Here is a 19,998-nt window from a genome sequence, read left to right as displayed (position 1 = left end):
CGCTCAATGCCGGGGCGGGCCCGCCGCCTCCGCTATTGGCGGACAGGCGCTGCCAGTCAGCGCCGCCGGGGCGTGGGCGGTGGCGGCGCTGGGCCGGGGGGAGCAGCGAGGCCGGGAGCGGGGTAGGCTGCGCCCGTACTTAAGCGGGCTGCCCGAGCCGCTGACGTCTTTCGAATTGGAGACGAGCTGCCCCCCTCCCGTCCCGGGCTCCCGCGGACACGGCCGGGGACCGAGGTGAGTGCCGCCACAGCCGACTCGCGCTGCCTGCCCGTCCGCCTTCCTGTCATGCCTGCGGCTGGGCGCCGCTTTACCTTCCCTGTCAGGAGAAGGGGGAGGCTCGCTCGCCTTCTCGCCTGGGCCCGGCGGCGGGGCCCGGGCACCGCTTGCTGGCGGCAGGTGGTGCTGAGAGGAGGCTGCGCTCGCGCCTCTGCCGTTGGGGCACCGGTGGCCGTGGGGCAACGGTCGATCCCCGCGGAAAACGGGCAGAGGGGCTCGGGGCCGGGCTGGGGTGTTGAGGGGTCGGACCACCGGACTCCTCCAGACACTCCCCCGTTGGCGAGGCAGGGGCTGGGTGGTGGGCGCCGGCTGTGGCCGGTCCCGGTGGCGGCGTACGCGCACCTGACTTGCTTCCCAGCCCTCGTCTGGAGGCTGATCTGCGGGCTCAGCGGTGCCTAGCTTCCGGAGCCACCGGCTGCCCACTCCCGCTCCCCGCTCTAGCAGTGATAAAAACGGTAAGGTTTTTATACGGCCTTTGCTCCGGGGTTTAAGGTTTAACGAGTTGGGCTGTATTGCAGCGTAATTAGTAATTTTGTATGTATATATACGTTTAGAAAAACTCAAACACTTTTCAATGGGAGGGAGCCTACAGAAAAATATCCTGATGGTTTATGAACTGAAAAAGCCCTAGGGCTAAAGAGTGCTAGCAACAAATTCATTTCTCTGTGGTACAGTTTACAACTGTTAATGTGTTAAAGCATAATTAAGAACTGTGGCATAGACAAGCCTTTGGTTGTGGTTGAGTTCAGACCTGCAGTCTGCAAGCAGGAAGGGAAGCCCGTGCATGGGTACGGACTGGAGGGGAAGGCTTGCTTCCTGCCCAACTGCTCATTCAATCACACTGCAGCGTTTCAGCGTGACCTGCCTGCCCTTCTAGCTGGTAATGTTTCAAACCCTGAGGTACTTCTGGGCGGAGGAGGGAGGAACAGGCACTGGAGTGGTCAGACTTTGGTAAACTAAGTATGTGTAAGCTTTTGCCTACTTCAAACTAAGCAGCTTCATGAGAACCTGAACTGCCTGTTCACTAAGTAGCTATTTAATCTATTGTGTGCATTGTGCCTTAAACTGGGCATGGTTGCAGACTGGTAGTGTAATCAAGTTGAAAATGTTAATTGCAGCTTGTATAATGAGCACTGATGATGGTACATCTTATGACTCACAAATAGCCTTTCAGAGAGTAAGACTGAAGTCAGTACCGCACACCTTGAGGCACGTCTGCTTAGGTGGTACTTGCACCTCTAAAGCTTGCCAGACACAAACCAGTCTCTACAAAGATTGTGTCTGTCCTGCTGACTTAGATAAGCCACTGTGATATGCTGCCTTTGTTTTCTACTAATGCTCCTTTCCCTTTAAGTCTTCCTGATGCAGTTCTTTAAAAGGCCCATTTGTAGAAAATGAGCATGTAGAATTAAAAAAAAAAGTAAATCCAATACTTCAAGCACCAGGAAAGTATACTTGTAAAAGGTGCAAAATCTAAGGGTTAGTCACCTGGAATACCTTACTCTTACTGAAAGAAGAACCTTCATCTTGAGACCAAGCCATTAGGCCTTAGCTGACATAACTTTGCTATTTTGGAAGAGTATGACCGCACACACTTAACAGAAACCTGTCTGCAAGTAAGGACCTGCCCTCCTGATAGGGCATGATATACAGTAAGTTAAAACTCCAGTATGTAGGCAGCCTTGCATCTGTTTTTGTAAGTTGCTTATAAGCAGGGACATCCCTAATGGCAAAATATGATAACAGTTTGAATGAAGAACCAGGCATGTAGCTCACAGGTATTAGCAGTTAATAATACTAAGCTCAAAGGTAAACAGCTGTAAGAATCCTGATTGATACTAGCCTGTAGACTATAGTGGTAGCCCTAACCCAAGTGCACAACAGGATAAGAAAACCACAAGTTATGTAACTTGCCGAATTGTATGAATGTATCCTTTAGGTAAAATTGTATCAAGATGAAAAGTAGATTTAAAAGAACCCCTAAGATTTACTGTTCTTTGGGCAGGTGTATGGAGGTTTGAACCCCCATGTGCTCCTGGTGCCAATAAAGGCTTGTGCTTTACTTTACAGTGTGTACTGTGGAGTGATTTCTTTGAATCAAGTTGGCAATCCAGGCAGGAGACTGTCCATTCGGCTGTGAGACCTTCTGGGGCCAGGGACCCTCAGGGTGCCCCTGGAGAATTCTCCAGAGAGACTTTCTCGTTTCCATTGGATCATCACAGGAACGGACAAGACCCTGAGACAGGTACACAACTTCAAAGCACTACATTACTTTGAAGGAAACACTTAGTTTGTGGCTTAGGGCTACCCATAAGTCATATGCTGGGTATTGCAGCACTGACCTGCTAGCGGTACATAGGTGCTTGGGGTTAGAGTCCCCATTGTCGTTTGTGTGGATTGCAGGTTAAAGTCCTGCCTGGATTCCAGGCTATAGTCCTGATTTGGCATGTATGTAGATAGAGGCTGGAATTTGTGCAGTCCTAGCTACTGTTATCAGCTTCCTAATTTATTATGTACGGATATGTTTTATGCCTTTGAATTTGGTACCTTGTATCTGTTGAATAATGTCTGTCTCATAGTAAATGCTACTCTGTCTAGTCTGTCTTTAAGACGTGACTAAATGTATGTTGAAGAATCCATAGAGGATGTTGCTGTAGAATTGGTAGGATTATCACTTTGTGTTTAGTGTTCACCCATTTTTGTGTTATCTGTAATCAGTGTGCATTTTTGGGGAAATTTAATATGAGGGAAGGGCAACCTGGTTATGAAATCCAATTAGAAATAGTTCAGCATTTGCTGGAACAAGAACTATCTATTCAATTATAACTGCATGGTATGGAATGAGTGAATGTATGTGAAAGACATACAGTTAGGTATAGTGTGAGTGTGGAGTTCAATCTGTGGTTCTGTTCTCCCATAAGGGAAATGGAGATGAACAAAGCGAAAGTAACATGGAGTGAGTGCACAAGTAACACAATCATCATTGGAATGTGATATTATCACAAAGCAAGTGCAAATGGGAAACCAGGAAAGTCAGCATTTTATACTAAAAATCCCCTGGGATGTATCTTAACACACAGGAAGGAAATCGGGCATCCCCTAGGAGGAAGCAAGAGCAAAAAGACCTTGATAAAATATTGTAACCAGTGGTGGCCATTGCATAAATTGGAAGGGGGAGAAAAATGGCCAGAAAATAGATCCTTAACTGTGGTATGATGTTATAGTTAATGCTTTTCTTATGAAGGTGGCATGAAGTCATGTACGCAGATACATTTTTCACACTGAGACCATCCGGAGTGGCAGAAAGACTGTGGGATAAACATTGCACCCGATAAACATTGCACCAAATTCTGTTTGTATTAACACTAGAAAAAAAGAAATAAAAAGCAAGAAGTTGAAGTGGTGCTGCTAATCATGCATCCTATAGAAGGACAGAGGTGCTTGAAATACAAGGAGGAGGGGCCTCAGGAAATGCTAGAAGGTTTTCTTAGTCCCAGGGAAACTGCAGAAGTATTAACTCCTCCCCCTTCCCCAGAGCATGGGAGGGGAAGGCAACAAAACTCCCTGTCACCATCCTTTTCACAGCTAAGCAGAGAACTCGGGCCAAGTTGTGAGCTTGATTGGCTCTGCCCGTATTGAAAGATAAAGGTGTGATGCAAACCTCTCTTAGGGAAGCTGAGGGACTCATGAGGCTAAAGGTTAATTTCTCTATGGGAGACTTAAGAAGTTGTAAAGCAATAGCAAGAAGTTACAGAGAAGATCCCACAGGCATGGCAAAGAAATTTACAATCTTCAATAAAGCCCTAGACCTGGATTGGGCTGATACTGATTTAAGGTTAGACGCCCTGCAACTGAGACAAAAACGAAAGGAAGAAGTCAGGTTGAACAATCACCTATGCAACCATTGCAGTCTTGGGAAATAAATTATCAAGGAGATAGAAAAACCTTGAGATGCATCGGAAGAGTCCTTTTCAGGTCATAACACGAGGGCTCCTAGTAATAGGGTAAGGGCTAATCAGTGTGGTTTTTGTAAACACGAAAGGCAGTGTCCCAAATTGGGAAGGGAGGAGGGGGACCTCCCATACCTTGCTGAATTAGAATAGGGGGAATTGGAGGATCAAACTCCAGACAATCCCCTGGTTGTAATGAAGCTGGGGAAAGAAGACGCAAATGTAGAAATTGTAGTACACACCAGAGCTACGTTTTCCATGTTAAATCAACAGTTAGCTTTGATTGATAGCGAATCTTTAAACGTGATTGGGGCGAAAGGCCAGCAACAGAAGGTACCATACATGCAACATCTCTGATACAAAATGGGTAAAATGGTAGGAATGCACATATTTTTATATATGCCGAACACCCCAAAATCCTTATTAGGAAAGGATCTGTTTAAAAAACGTTGGAAGCAGAGATCAAGTTTAAAAATGATGAAATACAAATGAAAACTAAAGATGATCAGTTAATGGAAGTATTAAGTTTAGCTCTAATCCAGCCACAGGTAACAAAGCAGATCCCCTTGGATGTCTTAGATCAAGTCTGTCCAGGAGTGTGGGCTGACAGAACACCAATTAAGGCAAAGCATGCCAAACTGATCCAGGTAAGACTGAAGTCTGGGACCCGACTGGTAAGAATCAAACAAAACCCCCTCAAACTAGAAGACAGGAAAGGAATTAAACCTGTGATTTATTTTTTTTTTCTCTTCAAATTTGGCCTTTTAGTAGAATGTGAATCCAAACACAACATCCTCATTTTGCCAATCTGGAAACTAGATGGGAAAAGCTATCCATTACTACAAGACCTGAGAGCTGTTAATAAAATAGTAGAAGACCTTCATCCCATAGTGACCAACCCTTATACTTTGTTAACAAAGAGAATCTTGTTTGGTTTACTGTTTTAGACTTAAAAGATGCTTTCTTCTGCCTGCCCTTGGATCCAGAAAGCCAAAGGTTATTTGCTTTTGAATGGGAAAATCTTGAGTCAGGTTGGAAATCCCAACTCACCTGGACCGTGTTACCCCAGGGCTTCAAAAATAGCCCAACATTATCTGGAAACCAACTGTCAAATTACCTTGAGGACTGGATGGCACCCACTGGGGAAGGAGTTTTGCTCCAATATGTAGATGAGCTGTTGATAGCCACCAAAATCTTAAACAGCTGTAGGGAATGGGATAGTAAGCCTGTTAAATTTCCTCGAACTTAAAGGATATAAGATACTCAGAAAGAGGCACAAATAACGAATCAAGAAGTCACCTACCTGGTCTATGAGGTCTCAGGGGACAGCGGAAATTAGAACAAGAATGCAAAGAAACAAATTACCAAACTCCTCAGCCCAGGACATCTAAGGAACTTTGGATGTTTCTCAGGATGACAGGTTGGTGTCAACTCTGGATCTATAATTATAGTAAAACCCCTATACCAGTTGCTGCAAACAGAAATGAGGGAATTACAGTGGGCTGGGGAAACAAAACAAGCACTTAATGAATTGAAGGAATTCATGAGGGCCCCAGCCCTCAGACTCCCAGATGTCACCAAACCATTTTGGTTATTTTCACATGAGAGACAAGGCATAGCTGTAGGGCCTAGCTCAAAATATAGAACCCTATAAAAGAGCTGTAGCTTACTTCTCAAAGCAACTAGATGAAGTAAGCAAAGGATGGCCTGGACTCTCATGGGCAGCGGCAGCTGTTCTGAAACATCCAGGAAGCTTGAAAATTCACTATGGGAGAAAAAGATGACTGTCCTGATACCACATACGTATCTGCAGTACTGGGTCAGAAAGGGCGGCACTGGCTGTCTCCCTCTCGGTTCCTTAAGTACCAAGCAACATTGGTAGAACAAGATGATGTAGACATAGTCACTACTAATACTGTCAACCCAGCCTCTTTTCTCAGGAGTGCCACAGCAATCGGGGAGCCAGTAACTCATGACTACCTAGAAACCATTGAAGCTTTTTACTCAAGCTAGCCTGATTTAAAAGAGCAACACTTGCTGGAAATAGAAACCTGGTTCACTGATGGAAGCAGCTTTATTAAAAATGGAGTTTGGAAAGCAGGATATGCTGTAACCACTACTCAGAGAGCTATTGAAGCCTGAGCCCTCCCAGCAGAAACATCGGTGCAAAAAGCCAAAATGATTGCTCTAAAAAGAGCACTAGAATTAGCCAACAGAAGAGACATTAATATTTGGACAGACTCAAAATATGTGTCTGGAGTAGTGCATGCCCATGGGGCTGTGTGGAAAGAGCATGGGCTTTTGATTTCTCACAGAAAACAAATCGAGTACTCTGTGGAAATATTGAGGCTTCTTGAAGCTATAAAGTTACAGAAGTGAGTGGCAGTGATGCACTGCAGAGGACACCAAGGGGTGACATGGATCAGGATAAAGGGAACCGACTGGTGGATCTAGAGGCAAAGAGCGGCAGAAGTAGTAAACCTACTGGTCATAATACTAACTGTAAAGATAGGAAGTGTTACTTCTGAAATTTCTTAATCAAAAAAAGATTTAAAACTAGCTTAGGATTTAAAGGCACAACTTACAAATAAAATTTATGTTCTTCCTGAAGGACAAATAGTAGTGCCAGAACAAATATTATGGAAAATAGTTCAAGAACATAAGACACACTGGGGAGCAGCTGCCCTATATAATAGTTTAAAGAGACAAGTAGTGGGATGTAACCTGTACACCACAGTAACACAAATAACAAAACAATGCAAACTCTGCCTCTGTAATAATCTCCAGACTACTAATAAACCCAGTTTAGGGACAATTGGGAAGGGCAGTGTCCCTGGAAAACAATGGCATATTGATTTCTCTGAACTACCCAGAAAAGGGGGGTACAGGTACCTTTTAGTACTAACAGGTACCTTCTCTGGCTGGCCAGAAGCCTTTTCAACCTGGAGCTACAAGGCTCGAGAATTGACCAAGGTGCTCCTTAATGAAATAACCCCCAGATTTGGAGTACCAGCGACCATATTTTCAGATAGAGGTACTTGGTTTTGTGCACAAGTTGTACAGCAGATCAGTCAGATAGTACAAATTGATTGGCAGTTACAATTAGTTAGCTAATTTAAACTGCAGTCAAGCATTACCTCTAGCCTTGTTGCGGATAACGGTTAGACTGGCATTAAAAGAGAAACTAAGCCCTTTTGAAATGCTTTATGTATGACTGTATACTGTACAATATCAAGGGGAAGACTTATATCAGGCTGATATCTCAACCATAAAATTGGAATATATTATTAACCAAAGCCTTGTAGGATGGGGAGCCTGGATTCAGTCTAGAATACCCTGTACTAGACACAGAATGGACTTGATGGGATGGTTCAGATCAGGAATGGGAGTCTTAAACTCTGTTGATCAAGAAGTCTTAGTAAATAAATTAAGTACAGTTACCTCGGAGCTAGGAAATCTGGAAATTTCACTCAGATCATCTCACCTGACCATTGCCCAAACACAGCAGTTGGCAAGTGATCTTACAACAGTGTTAGCAGAACACACTGCCCGGGACCTATATCACATTATTAATTTTATAGGGAATTTGCAAGGAAATCTGTCTCTAGCTTTAGACTGGATTCAGTCACAACTCTGGTTACAATCTGTTGCAGTGGCTATTATTAGGGAAGGAGAAACAGGACTTTTGTGACAAGAAGTATGAACAATTATTGTTAGAAATAGTACTGATTTTGAGAAAACATCAAGCATGGTGGGAAATAGTAAATTTCACATATAACCCATTTCAGAGGGAAATTACTGCTTTTGTGTTGACAACTGAACATGACAAAGTATTAGACATGTTTCCTGTGTTTGTCTCTAGAGACCATACACCAAGCCATTGTAGTCAGACCGATGGGACACAGTGTATGGGCAAAATTTAAGACCCAGAATTGACAAACTATAAGCATAGAGGCTTGTACTCAGAGAGAACAGTTAGGGTTCATCTGTGAAAATGCTATAACTGAAAATGAAGATATCTCTCTCTGTACTGAAGACATCACTTACATTTTCAAAATTATCCCTGTCATTCATTCAAGCTCCCAAGTATATTCCATTGAAAAGGGATGTTCTTGCATAAGAACTGCGTGTGAGAATATAACAATTGATAGCTGTATTGAAGAAACAAGTGCTACCAACTTTTCTGTATGAAATTTCACCAAAATCATTGGATGTGATTTTAATTACACCATCCCTGTAGCAACTAATCAACTAATACAGATAACTGTGTTATACCACGATACATCTCTCCTACAAATTGGAATGAAATAGAAATTTCATTCTTTTCAAAGAAGATGTTGCATCACCCAGACCTCGAGAAGATGATACATAAGGTCAGTGAAACTTCCCAGTGAGCAGTGTGGACTGTTAAGCACAATGTAGAAGAAATTAAAGAAATCATCACCAACATCAAGACAACTGGAGAACACCACTGGTGCAAAATTTTCTTGGGAGGGACAAAATGGCAATCTCCTATGGCAATTCAACTTCTGAATTTTCTGGTCCACCCCGTTCTTATGCTAATACTGACTATAGCCTTATTAACTATTGTTAATTTGTAGATATGGTGGAATGTTCGCACGGTAGCTCAGCAAGTGTACATACTATGGACTGCACAAAAGAATTTGCACAATTTTGAAGAAGAGGGAGGATTGAGACCAAGCCATTAGGCCTTATTTGACATAACAGCTATTTAAGAAGAGTATGACCACACATGTTCAACACAAGCCCGTCGTAAGGACCTGTTCTCTTGGTCTAGAATGATACACAGTGAATTAGAACTCTGGTACGTAGGCAGCCTTGCGTCTGTTTTTGTAAGTTGCTTATAAGCAGGGACATCCCTAATGGCAAAATACAGTAACAATTTGAATGAAGAACCAAGCACGTAGGTCACAGTTATTAGCAGTTAATCACTCATACTGTGTTCAAACGTAAACAGCTGTAAGAATCCTGATTAATACTAGCACAATAGGATGAGAAAACCACAAGTTATGTAACTTAACCGAATTGTATGAATGTATCCTTTAGGTAAAATTACATCAAGATGAAAAGTAGGTATAAAAGAACTCCTAAGATGTACTCTTCTTTGGACCTATGTATGGAGGTTTGAACCCCCATGTGCTCCTGGTGCCAATAAAGGCTTGTGCTTTACAGTGTGTATTGTGGAGTGATTTCTTTAAATCAATCTAAAACTTTGTTTTCTGTCTGTGAGCTAGTAAGAGCAGTATTTGCCTTTTTTTGTTGTTGTTTTTTGTTTGGTTTTTTTTTTGTTTGTTTTGGTCTTTTTTGTTTGCTAGTATCAAGCAAAACTGGCTTTTTACTACAGTTTTGCAGTTACCAGTCTCTTATGTGAACAGAAACAGGTTTAAGTTAGAATTAGCAGCAGTGTTTTTAGGAAAGCCCCAATAAGATCAAGCAAGGATGTTCTTCAGCAGTTTCCTTGATCAGCTGTACTTTAATTTGCTGCAAAGACAGTCATCTGGTCAACGTTATTTTTTGTTAGATTTCGTGTTTGTTTAGAACAAATACCTGCATGGCCATATGTGTGCCTGAGGCAATGTATGGGAAGTTGTAAAGGGAATGAGGGTCTGCTGTTCATATTGATGTCATCATCTTGGATCAGTTTGGGTTCTTGGCACTGAACTCTGTTTCAAGCTTACAGTTCCTAGAGTCAGTATTAAACTACTGAACTGGTGAAAAACATGATTCAAGCTGTCATATGCAGTGTAAGTGGGTCTGGTCCCTCCTTGCAGTGAAACCATTTCTTCTTCTGTTAAGTAAGATCTGACACAGCAGCACAGGAGGTGGTTGGGCACTTGTTACGCCTGGGAGAGCTCAGTGGAGATACAGATGTGATCTAGCAAAGGAGTAGCCACAAATCTTGACAAGTTTACTTGTACGTTGCTCCCACACACTATTTAAGTGTCTCCAGTGTGTTGGCTGTGAGCATGTTCTGTGGAGTTACTTCTACTAGACAAGGTCACTCCCTCAATGATACGAGAGGCTGGTGTAAGAGTCACTGCCATGGCTCTGTTTTCTGCAGGAGTTTGTTAGGGAATAAGCACTCTTGATGACAGGCTAAACTTGCTTGAGTTGTCTTGCTGCTAGTGCTTTTGAAGTAGTATTTTGCAAAAGAAGTGTGGTGGGGGTGGTTTGTTATCTTTTTTTAAGACAGCCAAACTGTATGTTATTGGAGGGCCTTTATTACATGCTGAAGCCCAGACTTAATCCTGATTTACTATTGAAAGTGGATACTTAACCTGTTACTTTTCTGTTTCTAGCCAAGGTACAAGTGTCTGTCCAGAATGTCCAGGCATGCGCAACTTAGAGACCATGATGTAAATCCATGTATAGTGGTAAGATGATCAAATTGGGATTTCTGTTTGTATGTTTTAAAGTTAAATAATACAATTTCTAGAGGATTTTTTTTTTATGAGTAGCACTCTCACATTGGCTTTTTGCATTAAAAGTTTCTTAAAGAGTCTGAAGTTGGGAAAATCATGCATTATAGTAAGTGTGAAATAACAAGTAATTCCTCATAAATAGGAATAATACAGCTGATAACAGTCTTTTCAATTTTCTGTCCTTAAAACCAGAGCCTGAAATCCTGGTTAGACAAGCTTGGTTGATTTTTAGAAATGTTTTGTGTGTTATTCCAAGCATCTTTGTAAACAACTATTCTATGGACTCTATCCTTACTATTTAAAGAGCACTAATGTCTGTTATCTTCAAATGAAGTCATTGCTTGGACTTACTGATTATTCTTTGTGGTAGATGTTCCTCTGCTCTCTTTGATAGTATTTCATCTGAGAAGCTGCCTCCTGTCTCTGTTCTGGGACTTGTTAGAATTGTTAGACTTTGAGTACATTAACTTCCGTCAGCCCTGAACTATGTTTTCCCTAATAAAGGAAACAGATGCCTCTAATAAATGCATGGATGACAACAACTATAATAAGGATAAGTGTACTGCTTATTTCTTGAAGTACAGAAACTGCAGAAAATTCTGGGTAAGCACAGTAGATTTTCTGAATTTTACTCTTTGCCTTGCTTTAAGTACATTACTTCTGACACACTGCTTTCTGAACTCTGCAGACTAAGTGCTGACTGCTGCTGTTTTTATGGTAACTTGCAGTTACCTAGGTAGTCTCAGTACGTATTGCTGAAAGAGTTAAGCAGGTGCACATCAAAGTACTTGGTTCTCTTAAATTTACCCTCTTGCATTATGAGTGTTTTTGCAGTACCTGATAATGTTTCCCTCTGAATTTGCGTCAGATGTTTCTAGTAATAAGTTTTGTTTTAAATGGATGTAATGGAAAAAAAACTGAAGTAAGTTCCCATTTTTCCATTGTTTTGGGTTATGTTTACTTGAACCTAAGATAAAGCTTAGGAAGAGTTCATTCTTATTTGATGGTGTCCTTATTTCCTTCTCTCTTGTGGAAGAGAAGCATCATGAGGAACTATGTGCAGTTAAACTGTTCTCTGTTTTCGCATGCCATAGTAGTAAAGAGTTGTCTAGCTTAGCCTTGCACAAACTATAAAAAGAGTATTTACAGATGTTAGTTGACATAGTGAAGTTACAGTATTCTCATTACACTATTTTCTGAAGCAGCAAGGTAAACTATCTGATTTCTTCAATTAAGTACTAGCACATTTAGTTATCAGCTAATCAGACTTAGAGTATCAGGCTCTTGATATATAAAGAGTACTTCTATTAAAGGATCTTATTCAGAGCTCCAAGGCAGAGATTTCTGAGAAATCGGTGTTCTCATGGTCATTTTCTATTTTCAGCATGCCGTTATGATGCAAAGGAGAAGAAATGGAGTGAAACCAGAGATGCCTTCAGCAGAAGAGAGAAAGAAAATGTTGGAATCGATGGGGAAGCCCTACTGACTAGAAACTTGGGTTGCTTGACTTGTTTTCACCATACATATGAAGATTTACCGGCAGCAAGTTTATCTTTCATGAACTGGAGTTTACAGTTGCCATATCTTGGATTAAAATAAGCTCCTAAATTTGGAAATGTGTGAGCTTTCTAGGATAAAACTTCTTGGTTTTATTCATACTCCCTGTCTTGGGAACTTGGCCTCTCACTGGAAGACACAGTATTGACACAAATTATGTCTAGGTACTTTGGAAGTAGAAACTAACTTGCTCTGAAATGCTAAATATAAAATTAACGGGACTCACAGAAAATCTGTTTGAAAGGAGAGAACTGGTGAGTGTTGCTGTGTAGTTCTAACAATGGAGCAGGTTAAGAGACTGGTATGTGCAACGTGTTGCTGGTATCCAGCTATTCTGCCTAGTAATGTGTATTTACTGTGTGTGATCTTACCGCTGTTTTCACAAGTTGTATTCTGTGTTCCCAGTTTAATAAGACCATTCATGAACTAAAATCCCAAATCCAACAAGCTTGTCATTAAGTCTGCCACTGCAGTCATCAGTGAGAGCAGAAGCTTGCAATAAATCAGGTTTGCTTGTTGCAAGGTTAGAGAGATTGATGAAAATAGAACTGAACTCCTTGGGTCTGAACTGAATAGTATCATCTCTGAATAGTAAATAGATACTTCACTGGTGGACACGTGGGAGGGACTCGCAGACGTGTAAACATATACTGAGTGACATGGCAGGTTTAACTATAGTACATCTCTCTAAGGCTCTCTGGACAGCTGAAGCCCTAGATTTGGAAATGCTTACTCATACAAGACTATCAAAGCTCAGTTTGAACAGGTACTCTAATCTTAAGTGAGACTGATTCCTTAGCTAAACTGAACAACTGCTAAGTGTAAATGAGTTGCTGTCTACTGGAAACAGTTTTGTTACCTCTAGTACCTTCTGGTGTCTTGGCTTAAAAGCTTGTGGTAAAACACACAAAAGGCTGTCATGAGCTCAAGTTCCATGTTAAATCCTTTAGGACTCACTGCAATCAAATTGGCAGAACTCTGGCTGACCTCATGGAGGATGGTGTAAAAGTGTTGTCTCTCTATTTAGACTGTTTTGGAAAGACTTCATGGCTTCCTGTTTCTCCTTATGTCTGGCTTGTCTTGTTTCTTTCCACTGGAGGCCTATTTCTGTGCTAATGGGATTTTTATGCTATTTCCACCTTCACCATTGTTACTTGACCTGACTAGTAACAATTGGAGATCTGCTTTTGCTCCTCTCTTCTTTCTGTCTGTTGTTCCCCTTATGCATCTTGAGTTTTGAAATGGATTGATCATGCCCTTTCTGTTACTGGAAGGAGTGTGTAACTCTATGCTTTTTGACTTCTCCGAGCATAGCTGTGCAGCCTCCGAGCCATGTCACAAGTTCCCTGGTCAGTTCCTGGCAAGGGAAATAGACTGTTTTTTTCAATCAAGATTGTCAGATTCTTTATTTTAAATTACTTTCTCTGCGCCTAAAATTAAAATTTTGCTGATATTTTTGTGTGTGTAATGGAGAGCAAACTTTCATTACAGATTCAAAGGCTCTTTATTGCCCACCACCTCCTTGTCGCCTTCTTCCAATACTGTCCTACATACCGGTTTTTCCTTTTTTGTCCATTTGGCACCAGTTCTTTTTTGCCAATTTGAGCATTTTGGTCAGTTCTCATTCAAGCTTTTATTTTAACTAGTAGTTTTGTTTTGTCTCGGATCTGATGATGTAGTCTTGCAGTGACTTCTAATAAAGCTCCTTTTGAAGGTCTTGTTTTCTCTGTTCAACCTGTCTTAGAGAGCTCTTTGCTTTCATTAGTCAAACTTAACCATAATACTTCCTCATTTTCCATGCCTCTGCTTGATGATCTTGTTCATCTGTAGTTTTTGGGGAGCTGACTGTCCCCTCTTCCTTAGGGTTGTGTCTCTTTGGACCCTTCTGGTTTTGCTGCATTGCTGTCTAAGGGCACCTTCTCTCCTACTTGGCACAAGTTTGTCATTTGGCACCTCTGCTGTATCTTTGGGCATGTTCTTTGCTTCTGCAGCTTTACCTACTATTCTAGTGCTGCTGTTTGCCTGTTGCTATGCTCTTATGTTCTGGGCTTACATGAAAATATACTGTACATTTTAGTTCTATGCAAAAAACCCAGCATCTCCTCTTGATGTGGTTATGCTGATTGTTCCTTCCATAAGCTCAAGTTCCTTAATATTATTTATCCTAGGTTTTCCTTTCAGGTTTTCTTTGAGTGTCAAAGTGCCCTTTCTCATAGGCTAATAGTTGCATTTACAAAATTTTCCTGTCAGTGTTTACTTGGAAAGTTTCCACTGTTTTTGTTTTCTTTTAAAGAATGACAGACTTATCTTTAGATTATAATAGGCACACTATACTACTTTGCAAAGTATTTCTAAAGAACTGTGACTGGACTGGACTTTGGAAAGTCAGAAAAGGAGATGTGTTCCCTGCTTTCAAGTATCAATGCAAGTATGTGGGATCACAGGACAGGCTAAGGCACATGTAATGCAAGATCAGTATTCTAATATTAGACTTCCTGGTCATCACTGGTCACACATGGTAAGCTCCCTGTGGGTGTTATGACAGAATTGATTTTAATGAAGAACTGGGGGCAATTTAAGCAGTGACCTTGTAGGTTTAGTTTGGGCAGTCTGTTAACCATTGCAGAGAATGCCACTTACTCATTTATTTCTGTTGCATATGCCTTATAGTTATTGTTAAATAAGACAACTTTATGAAAAATCTTGGAAAGCAAGAAGTTTTCTTCCTCAGGTCATAATGATTCTTGAGTAATTCATTACTTAAGTCTAAGTTGTCATCATTTTTCCCCCTAACTGAACGTTGATGTTCTTGCTTTCACTGTTGAGGCTCAAGAGTGGTAAGTTATGATAGCTAACACATAGGCTCTTATGTATGAAATTGTTGATTTTGTTTCCATTAATTTTTCTAGTGTGGTTAACTGTATTTGATGGTGAGCCAAAGATACAGTTTTTTTCCTCATACTGGAGAGTTTGCATTCCACACTTCACTGAAACACTGAGGTAAGCTGTAGCCTGCCAGTCTTAACTGGGCAGAAAAACTAGGCTGAGTTCTGTTTTGCTGAAGTATGTTCTTGTGTACTAGGCCAGAAAACACAACACAGTGGACCAATATAATTAATTCAGAAGCTGGAAAAAGACCTACGGGTTTTAATAGGTGTAATTCTTCATTTTGCTTGTGGTACGAGGACCAAATCTGCGTAGTGGCAATAATGTTTTATTTTTTTTGACAGCTGGATGGTGCTGTTGCACAACAGACTGCATGAAAACAGACTCACTCCACCTACTACTGGCTCTTTTTCGAGCTTTTTTTTAGCCTCTTCCCACAGAGATCACAGAAATCATGCAGGAGAAAGGGAAGATTGGTGCTGTCTCTATAAACAGAAGAGGAGGGCAGTTTCAAGCACTGCTGGAAAGCAGGAGGTTTCTGTATAGCCTGAGAAGCTTTGGGATATGGTCCTGAAAAGAGTATTTTTCACTGTGGTCATTTGATAGCAGCTGCAGGCTCTCTGTCAGGCTCAGGTGAATGTCCAGGCTCCTGTCTGTACATTTTTACCATCTCATCTTTCCCATTATTTCCCAGTGCATGTTTGTACTTGGTATGTTTGGCTCGAAGTTTTGTGCTGCCACAGCTGGGATTAGTCTGTGCTCTTGAAGGTGCTAGAAGTCATCTAGCTCTAGTGTCCCGAAAACTTCTTCAGGTTTAATAGCTGAAGCTTTGAAAGGCAGGGAGCTGCATGTTCTGCGGCTCTGAGTGGTCTCGTAATAAAACTTTCACGCTCTTGTTACCAAGGCCATGTGTATAGGGAAGGTTTCCCTAAAACTTCTGCAGAACAGACAGGATGAATGTAGAGTATACAATGTTGTTCTGTTCCAGTACCTTTGGAGGCAGCCCCTAACTCATGCTGAAAGTATCTGCACCTTCATAGTCAAATCTTCAAAAGAGGTTTGAAAAAAAGTAATCTTATTGTGAAAAAAAGTTTAGAAAAATAGTACACTATTGCAGGCTGTTCTCTTGAAATAATTTGAGGCAACTGGAGGAAATAGTTCTGCAAGTGTTGAAAATAGTGCAAAGTAAAAGAAACATGCTACTTGAGATTTTTTATATTTTTGTTGCAGCCTGTTTGATAGAAGAAAATTCTAAGAGGGAAGTACTGGATTATACTGACTAAATACAATGGGTCATTAAAATAAACCCGTAGTATGGTTTATACATTCTATCTTAAAATTCCTTTCTGAGGATTTTCAGTCTTAAGGCCTTCAGTGTAATGATCCTCAAATCCCACGTGATTACCTGGCTTTTGGCAATTGAGCTGCTAACTTGAAATTCCTTTGTGGCTTGCCTGTCTTCAGCATCCCTTTCAATAAGCTCAAACCTCTTGTCTTCACACTGATGGCTATGTTCTGCCCTGGACACCGTTTTCCTATTGCATTATTATTTTAACTTCTTTTCTTCAGGTACAATAAAATCCTGATGTCAGTAATATCTTTTTGCTTTATCAGTTACTCTGCTTTCAACCCTGTGTTTTAACTTTGATCACCATCGATGCTTGAAGTTCAAAGTTCATCTTGGAGGTTTTGTTGTATGGCTTTATCCTCCCTAATTGCCTTATGCCTAGTAATCTTTCACGAGCTAATTTCCATTCTCTCTGGCTGGAATATCTTCCCTGCTCATATATGTATTATACAACTGATTATTTTAATCTATTTTTTGCGACACTATCTTTCCTTTCAACCCAAAATACACATTTCACACAATGTATTCTTTGTTTTCACAAAACACAGCTAATTCCCTGGGATTTAATAAAAAAGGCTATTTTAGCAGCAAACTCCAAAACTACCTGTGTATCTACATAAACTGCTAATTAGGCAGCTAATGAAAACATCTCTTAAGTTAGAATCATAGAATCGTTAGGGTTGGAAAGGACCTTAAGATCATCTAGTTCCAACCCCCTGCCATGGGCAGGGACACCGTACGCTAAACTGTATCACCCAAGGCCTCGTCCAGCCTGGCCTTGAACACTGCCAGGGATGGAGCATTCACAACCTCCCTGGGCAACCTATTCCAGTGCCTTGAAGTTCTGATAGCCCTTTCTAAAAAGAGCTTTCCAGTCTCCTTTGTTTTATGGTGGTACGTTGTCTGTAATTCAGGCTGTTGGCTCCTTGAGCAGCAACCTGCCATTTGTTGTTAGCCTGTACACAGCTGTGGCACTGAAGGAACAATAAAAATAACACTAAAGTTGGGCTGAGAGCTACAAAATGTTTCCTGCCTTTCTGATGCTGAAGTAATGTGGCAGATGGTCTAGTTCTTGTTACTAGTTCCTTCCCTAGCAAATCTCTTACGAGGACTGGCATGAGAGCCATTTAGTATGAAATGCTTTCTCCCAGTGCTGTCTATGGGAGCAATTCCTTAATCTGTTATATAATATCTGACAAAATCAGACAAATTGGATGGCATGGCTCTTCTGTCAGCTGGACAGATTTCTTTTGTTGTGGGTTCTTTTTTTTTTTTTTTTTTCCCCAAACTAATAATCCTTATTGTCAATGAAGAAAGGCACACATCTATTTTTCCCTAAGAAGACTCTTTTAAAATTAATTTTGAGAATCGTTTTTCATATCTAGGGTTTTTCCACTTCTAAGTAAATAGTGGTATTTGCATTAACTTCCGTGTACTTTATACCACAAAGGATTAGTCATATTCACAACCTCCATGTTTATTTGCAACATTTAGTTTGAATAGATTCTGTCTGGAGCCCCAGCCCTAATTTGAATCTATCTAGAGGTTGTTCCAGAACCTGCTGTTGTTGCTTGGGTTGTTTGTTTTTTTTTTTAACTCAAACATTAATTGCTGATGAATTACTGCTCTCTTAAAAGTCTACCTACCCTTGGGCTACCTCTTTACCTATTTTACTTTGATAAACAGCTGTGCACTGCATACTTCCTGATATTTAAGTGATTTTGGCAGAACACAGACTTGAAACAAAAATGAAAATTGCTCAATCCCTGTTGTTTTCTTTAACATTGCTTTCATTTTCAAACAGTTTCAAAAACATTTTGCCTCCTTTCATATTTATTCTGGGTCACATTAGTGGATACAAGCTATGGGCAATGTTTAGAAGCTGCTGTGTAACTAACATTTTCTGTCAATGCCAAACTCTTATTTTACCTGGAAAACATTTTAGCCTTTTACAGCAGACATTACCACAGATAATTGTCTTCTGTTTTAGCTTTTTCTCTATTGTGTGTTTCATTCTCGTCTAGCAAAGGGTTTATCTTGTGTCTAACATCCTCAGTGGAACAGAAATGCATGCAGCTTTGCCTGACAGTCCTTTATGTTTATCTCTCACCACTCAGTATTTTAAATTCACATGTTCTCCAATATACTTTGTATTTTTTCTCTTAAAGGTTTCCTAATTCAGCCTTTTCTTTTGGAAAGATGCTCTTAAATTCCTGTACTTCAGCACCTTCACTATGCCGTGTTTATGTTCTGTTTAATACTTCATGTGACAGTTTCCTGGCACAAAACCTGTCCTTTGTGCCAGGGAATATTAATGTTGTCCATTGCCCTGTAAAATAAGAATAACCCCTTCTCAGTCATTGCAAAACAACATTTCACATGTGCTATGGATCTCTAGATTTAAAATAGTAACAAATCAACAAAACTTTTTTTAAAAAGCAACCCTTTTTCTAGATTTACTGGAAGGGATGAAGAGAAAACATTAACTGCTTTTCAGTAAAAGCTGTTGAATATGAGTGGTGGATAATGTTAAGTACCTGCAAACTATACAGTTAGGGAACTGTATAGGTCAGGGGTCAGATTTTTATTTCATATGAATGCAACAAAATTGAATTAGTGTCTGTCAAAATGGGAGAAGAACTTTAATATGAATTAGGTGATGTATAATGAGGAAAAAAGATAATGTCCAAGTTAGAAAGAGACACTCGCTGAATATACTAAAAGCAATTCACAGCTCTAAGACAAAGCTAGACTAAGAGCAGAAATCAGTTCAAGCTTACAAACACTTAAGCCTAAAGAATCTAAACATTTTTCATTGATGATAAAAGATTGCAGTCTGTTTGCACAGAGACAGCCTGTTGGTAATATTTCTTTGTCACATCTAAAAAATTTTTCTTGCCATGAAACGTGGAACCCTGAGCAGTCCTTGGTTCTGGAGTTGCGAACAATTGTTGAAGTGATCAGGATGGATTGAAGATAGAGGAGAGATCCTAAAGCAGGATGTGTGCTATGAATTTGCCGTATCCTGCAATATCAGTCTTCAGTTCTTTGCCTCTACGTCTCCTAGTGGTGGACGGATTTGCACAGATGTTACTTATGGTCTAAGAAATGCTGTGGTTTAGTATTCTACTTGACAGCTAAACAAAAGCAGTTCCTTAAATAAGTTAAAGATGACAGTTTAAGATCCTGGGCTGGTCCCATCTATATAAGGTGGAAGGACCACTTTGACTCTAGGATTTAAAATGTAGATCCTTAAGGGCCTATTGGTTGTCTCTGTGTTCAGACATTTAGAGTCTGTGGATGCCAAACACTTTGATATCAAAAGCCCCTGGTGCTTCATGTTCTGCTTTGCACTTTTTGCACTTTGGAGCCAGCAGTGCTGATGGACCAAGTCTTTGTCCACACCTTGGCCTTTTGGGGATTTATGGAATAAGCATTTCACTCCTTTAGCCCTGGGGAATGATTGTAAAGTCTACTAAAAGCAAACTTATTTTCATTGTGCCATATTACTTGATGGTCATATTTTCAGTGCATCCCT

General features: G+C 40.7%; 1 protein-coding gene across 2 annotated transcripts; it reads left to right on the top strand.

Moving 5' to 3' along the window:
* The first annotated feature begins 91 nt into the window (after positions 1 to 91).
* Positions 92 to 12,744, top strand: CHCHD7 (coiled-coil-helix-coiled-coil-helix domain containing 7). Of its 2 annotated transcripts, XM_061448450.1 has the most exons (6): positions 92 to 234; positions 2,347 to 2,521; positions 5,174 to 5,646; positions 10,547 to 10,621; positions 11,174 to 11,272; positions 12,054 to 12,744. In XM_061448450.1, the coding sequence occupies exons 4-6, from the start codon at positions 10,571 to 10,573 to the stop codon at positions 12,153 to 12,155; spliced, it is 252 nt and encodes an 83-aa protein (XP_061304434.1). In that variant the 5' UTR covers positions 92 to 234; positions 2,347 to 2,521; positions 5,174 to 5,646; positions 10,547 to 10,570; the 3' UTR covers positions 12,156 to 12,744. The 2 variants fall into 2 exon arrangements, with proteins under 2 accessions (XP_061304434.1, XP_061304435.1); XM_061448451.1 differs by lacking the exon at positions 5,174 to 5,646.
* The last annotated feature ends 7,254 nt before the right edge of the window (positions 12,745 to 19,998 follow it).

This window comes from Pezoporus flaviventris, unplaced genomic scaffold (genome assembly GCF_033815535.1).
Source record: "Pezoporus flaviventris isolate CSIRO_AGI_PZ_B2104156 unplaced genomic scaffold, CSIRO_AGI_Pfla_v1 ptg000007l, whole genome shotgun sequence".
In the NCBI taxonomy this organism is placed as follows: domain Eukaryota; kingdom Metazoa; phylum Chordata; class Aves; order Psittaciformes; family Psittacidae; genus Pezoporus; species Pezoporus flaviventris.
Note: the sequence above shows the minus strand (reverse complement) of the source record. Positions and strands in the feature narration are given on the sequence as shown.

Excerpts from the sequence above, each read along its gene's own strand:
- CHCHD7 (XM_061448451.1), top strand. The coding sequence starts at position 10,571 with ATGTCCAGGCATGCGCAACTTAGAGACCATGATGTAAATCCATGTATA. Across the intron at positions 10,622-11,173 it reads ATGTAAATCCATGTATAGTG|GAAACAGATGCCTCTAATAA; the intron begins GTAAGATGATCA and ends TCCCTAATAAAG. Across the intron at positions 11,273-12,053 it reads GAAACTGCAGAAAATTCTGG|CATGCCGTTATGATGCAAAG; the intron begins GTAAGCACAGTA and ends TTCTATTTTCAG.